At 48.5% G+C, this 12,235-nt stretch overlaps 1 protein-coding gene across 3 annotated transcripts in view; it reads left to right on the top strand.

Annotated features, from left to right (window-relative positions):
- pcnx1 (pecanex 1) overlaps positions 1-12,235 on the top strand; it is a 175,164-nt gene that overhangs the window by 85,152 nt on the left and 77,777 nt on the right. For 2 of the 3 annotated variants that reach the window (XM_045707680.1, XM_045707656.1), the window contains exons 3-5: positions 1,067-1,172; positions 1,724-1,766; positions 6,093-7,973. In XM_045707680.1, coding sequence (XP_045563636.1) covers positions 1,067-1,172; positions 1,724-1,766; positions 6,093-7,973 — 2,030 coding nt within the window. Of the gene's footprint in view, positions 1-1,066; positions 1,173-1,466; positions 1,509-1,723; positions 1,767-6,092; positions 7,974-12,235 lie in introns of those variants that run through there. The other variant, XM_045707701.1, reaches the window with a different exon arrangement.

The following is a 12,235-nucleotide window of genomic DNA, read 5'->3' as shown; positions in this document are numbered from 1 at the left end:
TAGTCAGTCTTACGAGGGTATGTTTGGCAGCATGAGTGAAGGAGGCTTTGTTGCGAAATAGAAAGCCAATTCTAGATGTAATTTTGGATTGGAGATGCTTAATGTGAGTCTGGAAGGAGAGTTTACAGTCTAACCAGACACCTAGGTATTTGTACTTGTCCACATATTCTAAGTCAGAACCGTCCAGAGTAGTGATGCTGGATGGGCGGGCAGGTGCGGGCAGCGATCGGTTGAAGAGCATGCATTTAGTTTTACTAGCATTTAGAGCAGTTGGAGGTTCATTTGGTTTTCAAGACAACTTTCTTTCTTTCTTTGTCCAGTAGCCAAACTTCAATCCTAGTCATATTAGCAACCCGTGATAGTTGTTGCATCTTTAGATCTCCCTTCTTTCTTGTCACGTGAAACCGCTCGCATGTACAGTGCTCTTTCGTGCACAGTGTTTTACCACTAATTGCATTGTGGAACAAACATTAGGGTGTATCTTTTACTGCCTGGTGTACATTGCTGTGCTTATAAATATAAATATAAATAAATAATAGTTTTTAAGCTTAACATTCTGATCTGTTGGATCAGCCTCATTGTTTTTTAACAGGTTTTGTTTTGGTGTAGGCTAGGCGTGCCTACTGGTTGTATGAATATGGGATTTATCTTCCCACAACTTTTTTTTAGAGTCTGTTTGGAATAATCTATTTCTTTCTCGACAAGCTGACCAATAGAATAGGTCAACGTTTCTACTAGGGGAACAACAGTAGGTTGACACAGGCTAGTGATGTCGCTGGTTGTTACTGGTCTTGTTGGCTGAGGGGAAAGTCAATGTTGGACAGTTACTCTTTAACGTCTTCAAAGTGCACATCAGAATTCGGTAAGAAGGACGTCACTCTGTGGAATCCTGGAGATGCATGTTGTGTTAAGATGAATGACCATCTCATTCTGAGCACTCTGATCAGGTTACACACTCAATTCACATGAGTCAATGTATCAAATATCCCGTTCATTAAAATGCTTCTGGTCAAATGGCCATTACTGCGTTTTCCTAATGGAAACGTGTGTGTGTGTGTGTGTGTAGGGACCCTGGTGGGGGTCTAGAGATGGCAGACTTCATTCGAGAGGAGACTCCACCTGTAGACTGCAGCTCCAGAAACTCTTATACAGGGATGGACTCCAGTCACCAGGTGAGATGGACTGGATGGACTCCAGTCACCAGGTGAGATGGACTGGATGGACTCCAGTCACCAGGTGAGATGGACTGGATGGACTCCAGTCACCAGGTGAGATGGACTGGATGGACTCCAGTCACCAGGTGAGACAGAATGTTGGGATGGACTCCAGTCACCAGGTGAGATGGACTGGATGGACTCCAGTCACCAGGTGAGACAGAATGTTGGGATGGACTCCAGTCACCAGGTGAGACAGAATGTTGGGATGGACTCCAGTCACCAGGTGAGACAGAATGTTGGGATGGACTCCAGTCACCAGGTGAGATGGACTGGATGGACTCCAGTCACCAGGTGAGATGGACTGGATGGAGCCCACAGCCTTATTTCCATTGTGGTCCTCCTAAGATGTTATATTTTTCAACATTTTTAAGTTGTCAAGTAAATCCAATACTGTAGGTTATTTTTTTGACATGTTGAAAACTTGACTGATCTAGGAAGGTATTGTTTTATGTCATGTCTCTTGTTATGTCTAAGTAGCTGTCCTCCCACCTTTTCCGTTCGTTCAGATTGCGTCCACCAACGGTCATGGAGGAACCACTACAGCCAAAGGTAACAGCTACCGCCGCTCTCGTCCTCATCCTAGTACACCTGATTGGTTCCAACGAGTGTGTGAGGCGACAGCTTGTTGTGCAATGTATTTACCTGATATTACGAGAAGAGCATTTGAAAGGCGTCCAAACTAATCTCAGCCTTCTTCAGTTGGGGTTTTCTGCAAGTCATGACACGCATGGGTACGAAAAAAATAGGGTGAAAAACGAGAGTTGTATGGTTTGTCCTGTAGAGTTGTATGGTTTGTCCTGTAGAGTTGTATGGTTTGTCCTGTAGAGTTGTATGGTTTGTCCTGTAGAGTTGTATGGTTTGTCCTGTAGAGTTGTATGGTTTGTCCTGTAGAGTTGTATGGTTTGTCCTCTGTAGAGTTGTATGGTTTGTCCTCTGTAGAGTTGTATGGTTTGTCCTCTGTAGAGTTGTATGGTTTGTCCTCTGTAGAGTTGTATGGTTTGTCCTCTGTAGAGTTGTATGGTTTGTCCTGTAGAGTTGTATGGTTTGTCCTGTAGAGTTGTATGGTTTGTCCTGTAGAGTTGTATGGTTTGTCCTCTGTAGAGTTGTATGGTTTGTCCTTATGTAGAGTTGTATGGTTTGTCCTGTAGAGTTGTATGGTTTGTCCTGTAGAGTTGTATGGTTTGTCCTGTAGAGTTGTATGGTTTGTCCTGTAGAGTTGTATGGTTTGTCCTCCTGTAGAGTTGTATGGTTTGTCCTCCTGTAGAGTTGTATGGTTTGTCCTCCTGTAGAGTTGTATGGTTTGTCCTCTGTAGAGTTGTATGGTTTGTCCTCTGTAGAGTTGTATGGTTTGTCCTGTAGAGTTGTATGGTTTGTCCTCCTGTAGAGTTGTATGGTTTGTCCTCCTGTAGAGTTGTATGGTTTGTCCTCCTGTAGAGTTGTATGGTTTGTCCTCCTGTAGAGTTGTATGGTTTGTCCTCTGTAGAGTTGTATGGTTTGTCCTCTGTAGAGTTGTATGGTTTGTCCTCTGTAGAGTTGTATGGTTTGTCCTCTGTAGAGTTGTATGGTTTGTCCTCTGTAGAGTTGTATGGTTTGTCCTCTGTAGAGTTGTATGGTTTGTCCTCCTGTAGAGTTGTATGGTTTGTCCTCCTGTAGAGTTGTATGGTTTGTCCTCTGTAGAGTTGTATGGTTTGTCCTGTAGAGTTGTATGGTTTGTCCTCTGTAGAGTTGTATGGTTTGTCCTCTGTAGAGTTGTATGGTTTGTCCTCTGTAGAGTTGTATGGTTTGTCCTGTAGAGTTGTATGGTTTGTCCTCCTGTAGAGTTGTATGGTTTGTCCTCCTGTAGAGTTGTATGGTTTGTCCTCCTGTAGAGTTGTATGGTTTGTCCTCCTGTAGAGTTGTATGGTTTGTCCTCCTGTAGAGTTGTATGGTTTGTCCTCCTGTAGAGTTGTATGGTTTGTCCTCCTGTAGAGTTGTATGGTTTGTCCTCCTGTAGAGTTGTATGGTTTGTCCTCCTGTAGAGTTGTATGGTTTGTCCTCTGTAGAGTTGTATGGTTTGTCCTCTGTAGAGTTGTATGGTTTGTCCTCTGTAGAGTTGTATGGTTTGTCCTCTGTAGAGTTGTATGGTTTGTCCTCCTGTAGAGTTGTATGGTTTGTCCTCCTGTAGAGTTGTATGGTTTGTCCTCCTGTAGAGTTGTATGGTTTGTCCTCCTGTAGAGTTGTATGGTTTGTCCTCCTGTAGAGTTGTATGGTTTGTCCTCTGTAGAGTTGTATGGTTTGTCCTCTGTAGAGTTGTATGGTTTGTCCTCTGTAGAGTTGTATGGTTTGTCCTCTGTAGAGTTGTATGGTTTGTCCTCTGTAGAGTTGTATGGTTTGTCCTCTGTAGAGTTGTATGGTTTGTCCTCTGTAGAGTTGTATGGTTTGTCCTCTGTAGAGTTGTATGGTTTGTCCTCTGTAGAGTTGTATGGTTTGTCCTGTAGAGTTGTATGGTTTGTCCTGTAGAGTTGTATGGTTTGTCCTCCTGTAGAGTTGTATGGTTTGTCCTCCTGTAGAGTTGTATGGTTTGTCCTCCTGTAGAGTTGTATGGTTTGTCCTCCTGTAGAGTTGTATGGTTTGTCAGCCAGCCAGCCAACTAGTCAGTCACTGGTGTGGTCTGTTGAAAGACAGAGAGGGCTTTCTAGATAAATGAACCCTCTTTATTTCCAGTTGCAGTCCGGGTCCATTGGGTGGAGTGTCGGAGTGATGCGACTCTGGATCCATTGTGTGTCAGCCAGAGTGACTGCATTGTTTGAATTATTCAACATGTCCACTCAACATCATTCTAATTAGCTAGCTGTCTCATCTCTGATTGGATGGCGGAAAGAGAAGAGGCCAGAACTGAAGTTTGACCAGGGCTCTGTCCCAAATGGCTCCCTATAAAGTGAACTACCTGCAGGCCTCAAGGTCAAAAGCAGTGTACTCTATATGGAATAGTGTTCCATTTGGTACACAGCCCAGGGGCTGAGCGGTTTATTCTCCCTCCCTCCTAGCCTCAGCTTACACTGTCCATCACACAGTCTGACTTAGGTCGGGATTCAAACCCAAGTTAACACTGTCCATTACAGAGTCTGACTTAGGTCTGGATTCAAACCCAAGTTAACACTGTCCATTACAGAGTCTGACTTAGGTCGGGATTCAAACCCAAGTTAACACTGTCCATTACAGAGTCTGACTTAGGTCTGGATTCAAACCCAAGTTAACACTGTCCATTACAGAGTCTGACTTAGGTCTGGATTCAAACCCAAGTTAACACTGTCCATTACAGAGTCTGACTTAGGTCTGGATTCAAACCCAAGTTAACACTGTCCATTACAGAGTCTGACTTAGGTCGGGATTCAAACCCAAGCAAATAAACAACATCTAACATGAATGTGTGCGATTTTTTTTTTTTTTAAATCTGTGTTGAACTGAATCTTGGCCTCACTCAGGGCAACAACAGAGTGAAAATCCTCTGGTCATTTTGAGAAAGAGCTCTTGTGAAATCGTGTTGTTATCGTATCTGTTGTGTTAGTTAATGTTTTCTTGGACTCGTATTTTTGGACAGTTTTTCCTCAGGAGAGAGACTTTCCTCAACACTTGAAAACAAACGAGAGCTCTGTTTTTAAACATGGTTCACGTGTTAACACGTGGCAGGGTATCTCATCTCCACAGACTGCTGTACTAGGACAGGCCAATAGAGTTAGATAGAGATGCTCTTAAAACACACTTTTACACTATGAGTTCAATTGTCTTTTTTGACTCTCAAGCTTTGTCTTTACTGTCTTTTTATATAGGACGTACAGGGAGGCAGGTAGCCTAGCGGTTAGAGCGTTGGACCAGTAACTGAAAGGTTGCTGGTTCGAATCCCCGAGCCGAGAAGGTGAAACGTCTGTGCCCTTGAGCAAGGCACTCAACCCTTATTTGCTCCAGGGGCGCGTACTATTTTGGCTGACCCTATAAAACAACAGATTCCACTGCACCTCTCCTCTCTCCGTCCCTCCTTCCTCCTCTCTCCGTCCTCCTCTCTCCGTCCCTCTGTCCTCCTCTCTCCGTCCTCCTCTCTCCGTCCCTCTGTCCTCTCTCTCCGTCCTCCTCTTTCTGTCTGTCTCCTCTCTCTCCGTCCTCCTCTTTCCGTCTCTCTCCTCTCTCTCCGTCCTCCTCTTTCCGTCTGTCTCCTCTCTCTCCGTCCTCCTCTTTCCGTCTGTCTCCTCTCTCTCCGTCCTCCTCTTTCCGTCTGTCTCCTCTCTCTCCGTCCTCCTCTTTCCGTCTGTCTCCTCTCTCTCCGTCCTCCTCTTTCCGTCTGTCTCCTCTCTCTCCGTCCTCCTCTTTCCGTCTGTCTCCTCTCTCTCCGTCCTCCTCTTTCCGTCTGTCTCCTCTTTCTGTCTCTGTCTCCTGTCTCTGTCTCCTCTGTCCGTCCCTTTCTCCGCCCCGTCCCCTCTCTCCGTCCCTCTGTCTCCTCTCTCCTTCCCTCTGTCTCCTCTCTCTGTTTTGACTCCAGGGGCAGGGGAGCCCTCAGATGACATCAGTTTGAGTCATGCTCAGCGCTGCAGCTACAATCATGATAAGGGAGAGAAGAGGGGGGACAGGCCTGATACCTTAGCCTGCACACAATGTCTAGAACAAGCAGCAAATATAGTCAGATGCTTATGTTTTAACTCAAAATTAACCAAGATCAGTGAAGAAGATGAAGGGTTAAACGCTGCTCTACAATGTGTATCTGCTCAAACACATAGAACAGATCTGAGAACAGGTCTTCACTAATTATCACATAGAACAGACCTGAGAACAGACCTGAGAACAGACCTGAGAACAGACCTGAGAACAGACCTTCACTAATTGATCTCCTTTCCTCCCCTCCAGACATGTTGTCTGACCCAAAGATTTACTGCCTTGTCTCCAGCCACTCCTTCGCCTCCATGCAGCCCTCCACCTCCCTTGGCCCCTCCGAGCTCTCCTGCGACCCCACCAACCATTGTGGCTCCGCCTCCCACCCCTTCAGCCAATCAGTGTCCTCTTGCAACACAGAGGTGTCGGCCCACGCCCCCGGGTTACACTCCCAGTCCTTCAGGAAGGAGCCTCGTACCCGGGGTCTACCCCGCACCTCCAGCTCTGCCGGATCAGCTTTCCCTGACCCCTCCCTGCCCTCAGCTGACTTCAGCCTCTACCCCCCTCCTTGGAGAGGGGGCCTGGACCCGGTGTGTGAGCTGGAAGCTGCCAGACCCCGCCGGACAGGGGCTGAAGCTGGAGGACAGGGCCAGGGGAATAGGGAGGGTGCTGCGGCTGATAGGCTCTGCCAGCATCCGGACCAGGCCTCCACTTCTGGCTGCTCCACAGCCTGCTACAGACACCAGCAGGACTCCTGCAGGCTAGGGCTGGCAGGGGAGGGGGGGTCAGGTTTGTACCAGGCCGACCAGGGTGGTGGTGGTGGGGGGAAGGTCAGTGCAGACAGCCTCCGCAGCCTGAGCACACGTAGCAGCGGCTCTACAGAGAGTTACTGCAGCGGTACGGACAGAGACACCAACAGCACTGTCAGCAGCTTCCACAGCGAGCAGACCAGCTCCACGCACGTGGAGAGTTTACTGTCCCTGTCAGGGGATGAGCAGCGTGGGACAGGGAGGGAGAGGGGAGGTGGGGAGGCTGCTGCTACTGGGCCTGGGCCCACCTCAACAGGGGAGGGCAGGACTTCTACTCTGGGGTCCAGCCTTGGTTCTAGCATCTCAAGAGGACTGAACAGCCTGCCTTCCAGGGAGGCTAATAAGAACCCCCATGCCAACGAGCTGATCGCCAAACAGCCCTCCTCCTCCTCCGCCACGTCCCCCTCGATCACCAACCCTAACCCCCCAGCCTCGGCCCAGGAGCCTCCAGCAGGCTCCTCCTACAGCAGTAGCATGAGGACCAGTGCAGATGGCTCAGCCTGCAGGGAACAGGACAGGGGGAGAGGAGACAAAGAGGACGTAAAGTCCGCCAACCTCGTCCAACGAACTTCTTCCTCCTCGGGCGCCGGGCGCAACAGCGGGCGCCGTCGGACCGGTAAGAAACGGGCGAGCAGCTTCGATGCCAGCCGCCACAGGGACTATATGTCGTTGCGTGGCATGGCCAAGCCGCGCAGTGCTGTGTTCGCTGGTGGGGGTGGGGATGAGGAATGGAGTGAAGCCAGTGACCTTAGCTGTGCCTCCAGCCTTCAGTCCACCCAATCACATCACTTCAGCACTGACTCCTCCTCCTCCACCACCTCCCACTCCTGCCACTCCCCCGAGGGACGCTACCGCGCCCTGAAAGTCAAGCACAGCCCCTCCCACAGCCACGCCCACTCCCACAGCCACTCCCACACAGCCGCCACCACCACAGCCTCCACCTCCTCCTCTTCACAGAAAGCCCAGGTCGGATATGAGGCGGGAGGAGGGAGGGTCGGGGGAAGAGGCAAGCGCCGCACCTCTGGTCGGACACCCAGCACGGGCAGCGCCAAAACCCACGCCCGGGTGCTGAGCCTGGACAGCGGCACGGCGGCGTCCGCCTGCCTTAACGAGCCCCACCGCCTGGGGGCCCCCGCCGCCGGGCTCCGACCCCTCACCACCTCCAAATCTGACCTGGAAGCCAAAGAGGGGGAGGTCCTGGACGCTGCGTCCCTATTGGGCAGGGCCTCACAGCTGGAGTCAGTAACCAGATCCAGGAATAGTCTACCCAGCCAGACAGCCTTCTCTTCAGAGCCCCTGGACGCTACCACCGCCGGCTCTTCACGAGGTGGGTACCCCGGGTTCGGGTGGGTACCCCGGGTTCGGGTGGGTACCCCGGGTTCGAGTTTAGTGGGTACCCCGGGTTCGAGTCTAGTGGGTACCCCGGGTTCGAGTCTAGTGGGTACCCCGGGTTCGAGTCTAGTGGGTATCCAGGGTTCGAGTCTAGTGGGTATCTAGGGTTAGAGTTTAGTGGGTATCCAGGGTTAGAGTTTAGTGGGTATCCAGGGTTAGAGTTTAGTGGGTATCCAGGGTTAGAGTTTAGTGGGTATCCAGGGTTAGAGATTAGTGGGTATCCAGGGTTATAGTCTAGTGGGTTTCCAGGGTTAGGGTTATAGTCTAGTGGGTTTCCAGGGTTAGAGTTTAGTGGGTTTCCAGGGTTATAGTCTAGTGGGTTTCCAGGGTTAGAGTTTAGTGGGTTTCCAGGGTTAGAGTTTAGTGGGTTTCCAGGGTTAGAGTTTAGTGGGTTTCCAGGGTTAGAGTTTAGTGGGTTTCCAGGGTTAGAGTTTAGTGGGTTTCCAGGGTTAGAGTTTAGTGGGTTTCCAGGGTTATAGTCTAGTGGGTTTCCAGGGTTAGGGTTATAGTCTAGTGGGTTTCCAGGGTTAGGGTTATAGTCTAGTGGGTATCCAGGGTTAGAGTCTAGTGGGTATCCAGGGTTAGAGTTTAGTGGGTATCCAGGGTTAGAGTTTAGTGGGTATCCAGGGTTAGAGTTTAGTGGGTTTCCAGGGTTAGAGTTTAGTGGGTTTCCAGGGTTAGAGTTTAGTGGGTTTCCAGGGTTAGAGTCTAGTGGGTATCCAGGGTTAGAGTCTAGTGGGTATCCAGGGTTAGAGTTTAGTGGGTATCCAGGGTTAGAGTTTAGTGGGTATCCAGGGTTAGAGTTTAGTGGGTATCCAGGGTTATAGTCTAGTGGGTTTCCAGGGTTATAGTCTAGTGGGTTTCCAGGGTTAGGGTTATAGTCTAGTGGGTTTCCAGGGTTAGAGTTATAGTCTAGTGGGTTTCCAGGGTTAGAGTTATAGTCTAGTGGGTTTCCAGGGTTAGGGTTATAGTCTAGTGGGTTTCCAGGGTTAGGGTTATAGTCTAGTGGGTTTCCAGGGTTAGGGTTATAGTCTAGTGGGTTTCCAGGGTTAGGGTTATAGTCTAGTGGGTTTCCAGGGTTTGGGTTATAGTCTAGTGGGTTTCCAGGGTTAGGGTTTAGTGGGTTTCCAGGGTTAGAGTTTAGTGGGTTTCCAGGGTTAGAGTTTAGTGGGTTTCCAGGGTTAGAGTTTAGTGGGTTTCCAGGGTTAGAGTTTAGTGGGTATCCAGGGTTAGAGTTTAGTGGGTTTCCAGGGTTAGAGTTTAGTGGGTTTCCAGGGTTAGAGTTTAGTGGGTTTCCAGGGTTAGAGTTTAGTGGGTTTCCAGGGTTAGAGTTTAGTGGGTTTCCAGGGTTAGAGTTTAGTGGGTATCCAGGGTTAGAGTTTAGTGGGTTTCCAGGGTTAGAGTTTAGTGGGTTTCCAGGGTTAGAGTTTAGTGGGTATCCAGGGTTAGAGTCTAGTGGGTATCTAGGGTTAGAGTTTACTGGGTATCTAGGGTTAGAGTTTAGTGGGTTTCCAGGGTTAGAGTTTAGTGGGTTTCCAGGGTTAGAGTTTAGTGGGTTTCCAGGGTTAGAGTTTAGTGGGTTTCCAGGGTTAGGGTTACAGTTTAGTGGGTTTCCAGGGTTAGAGTTTAGTGGGTTTCCAGGGTTAGAGTTTAGTGGGTTTCCAGGGTTAGAGTTTAGTGGGTTTCCAGGGTTAGAGTTTAGTGGGTTTCCAGGGTTAGAGTTTAGTGGGTTTCCAGGGTTAGAGTTTAGTGGGTTTCCAGGGTTAGAGTTTAGTGGGTATCCAGGGTTAGAGTTTAGTGGGTTTCCAGGGTTAGAGTTTAGTGGGTTTCCAGGGTTAGAGTCTAGTGGGTATCCAGGGTTAGAGTCTAGTGGGTATCTAGGGTTAGAGTTTACTGGGTATCTAGGGTTAGAGTTTAGTGGGTTTCCAGGGTTAGAGTTTAGTGGGTTTCCAGGGTTAGGGTTATAGTCTAGTGGGTTTCCAGGGTTAGGGTTACAGTTTAGTGGGTTTCCAGGGTTAGAGTTTAGTGGGTTTCCAGGGTTAGAGTTTAGTGGGTTTCCAGGGTTAGAGTTTAGTGGGTTTCCAGGGTTCGAGTTTAGTGGGTTTCCAGGGTTAGAGTTTAGTGGGTTTCCAGGGCTAGAGTTTAGTGGGTATCCAGGGTTAGGGCTAGAGTTTAGTGGGTATCCAGGGTTAGGGTTAGAGTCTAGTGGGTATCCAGAGTTAGGGTTAGAGTCTAGTGGGTATCCAGGGTTAGAGTTTAGTGGGTATCTAGGGTTAGAATTTAGTGGGTATCTAGGGTTAGGGTTAGAATTTAGTGGGTATCTAGGGTTATAGTCTAGTGGGTATCCAGGGTTAGAGTTTAGTGAGTATCCAGGGTTAGAGTTTAGTGGGTATCCAGGGTTAGAATTTAGTGGGTATCCAGGGTTAGAGTTTAGTGGGTATCTAGGGTTAGAGTTTAGTGGGTATCTAGGGTTAGAGTTTAGTGGGTATCTAGGGTTAGAGTTTAGTGGGTATCCAGGGTTAGAGTTTATTGGGTATCCAGGGTTAGAGTCTAGTGGGTATCCAGGGTTAGGGTTATAGTTTAGTGGGTATCCAGGGTTAGAGTCTAGTGGGTATCCAGGGTTAGGGTTATTGTCTAGTGGGTATCCAGGGTTAGGGTTATTGTCTAGTGGGTATCCAGGGTTAGAGTCTAGTGGGTATCCAGGGTTAGAGTCTAGTGGGTATCCAGGGCTAGAGTCTAGTGGGTATCCAGGGCTCGGGTTTAGTGGGTATCCAGGGTTAGAGTTTAGTGGGTATCCAGGGTTAGAGTTTAGTGGGTATCTAGGGTTAGGGTTAGAGTTTAGTGAGTATTTAGGGTTAGAGTTTAGTGGGTATCCAGGGTTAAAGTCTAGTGGGTATCCAGGGTTAGAGTCTAGTGGGTATCCAGGGTTAGGGTTAGAGTTTAGTGGGTATCTAGGGTTAGGGTTAGAGTTTAGTGGGTATCCAGGGTTAGATTAGAGTTTAGTGGGTATCCAGGGTTAGAGTTTAGTGGGTATCCAGGGTTAGATTAGAGTCTAGTGGGTATCCAGGGCTCGGGTTTAGTGGGTATCCAGGGTTAGAGTCTAGTGGGTATCCAGGGTTAGAGTCTAGTGGGTATCTAGGGTTAGAGTGTAATGAGTATCCAGGGTTAGGGTCTAGTGGGTATCCAGGGTTAGGGTTATAGTTTAGTGGGTATCCAGGGTTAGGGTTATAGTTTAGTGGGTATCCAGGGTTAGAGTCTAGTGGGTATCCAGGGTTAGGGTTAGAGTTTAGTGGGTATCTAGGGTTAGGGTTAGAGTTTAGTGGGTATCCAGGGTTAGATTAGAGTTTAGTGGGTATCCAGGGTTAGAGTTTAGTGGGTATCCAGGGTTGGTGTCTAGTGGGTATCCAGGGTTAGAGTCTAGTGGGTATCCAGGGTTAGAGTTTAGTGGGTATCCAGGGTTAGAGTGTAATGAGTATCCAGGGTTAGGGTCTAGTGGGTATCCAGGGTTAGGGTTAGAGTTTAGTGGGTATCTAGGGTTAGGGTTAGAGTCTAGTGGGTATCCAGGGTTAGAGTTTAGTGGGTATCCAGTGTTAGGGTTATAGTTTAGTGGGTATCCAGGGTTAGAGTCTAGTGGGTATCCAGTGTTAGGGTTATAGTTTAGTGGGTATCCAGGGTTAGAGTCTAGTGGGTATCCAGGGTTAGGGTTTAGTGGGTATCTCGGGTTAGAGTTTAGTGGGTATCTAGGGTTAGAGTTTAGTGGGTATCTAGGGTTAGAGTTTAGTGGGTATCTAGGGTTAGAGTTTAGTGGGTATCTAGGGTTAGAGTTTAGTGGGTATCTAGGGTTAGAGTTTAGTGGGTATCTAGGGTTAGAGTTTAGTGGGTATCTAGGGTTAGAGTTTAGTGGGTATCTAGGGTTAGAGTTTAGTGGGTATCTAGGGTTAGGGTTATTGTTTAGTGGGTATCCAGGGTTAGAGTTTAGTGGGTATCCAGGGTTGGTGTCTAGTGGGTATCCAGGGTTGGTGTCTAGTGGGTATCCAGGGTTAGAGTCTAGTGGGTATCCAGGGTTAGAGTTTAGTGGGTATCCAGGGTTAGAGTGTAATGAGTATCCAGGGTTAGGGTCTAGTGGGTATCCAGGGTTAGGGTTAGAGTTTAGTGGGTATCTAGGGTTAGGGTTAGAGTCTAGTGGGTATCCAGGGT

Source organism: Salmo salar, chromosome ssa01, assembly GCF_905237065.1.
Source record: "Salmo salar chromosome ssa01, Ssal_v3.1, whole genome shotgun sequence".
Taxonomy (NCBI): Eukaryota; Metazoa; Chordata; class Actinopteri; order Salmoniformes; family Salmonidae; genus Salmo; species Salmo salar.
This window is presented reverse-complemented; position numbering and strand designations above follow the sequence as displayed.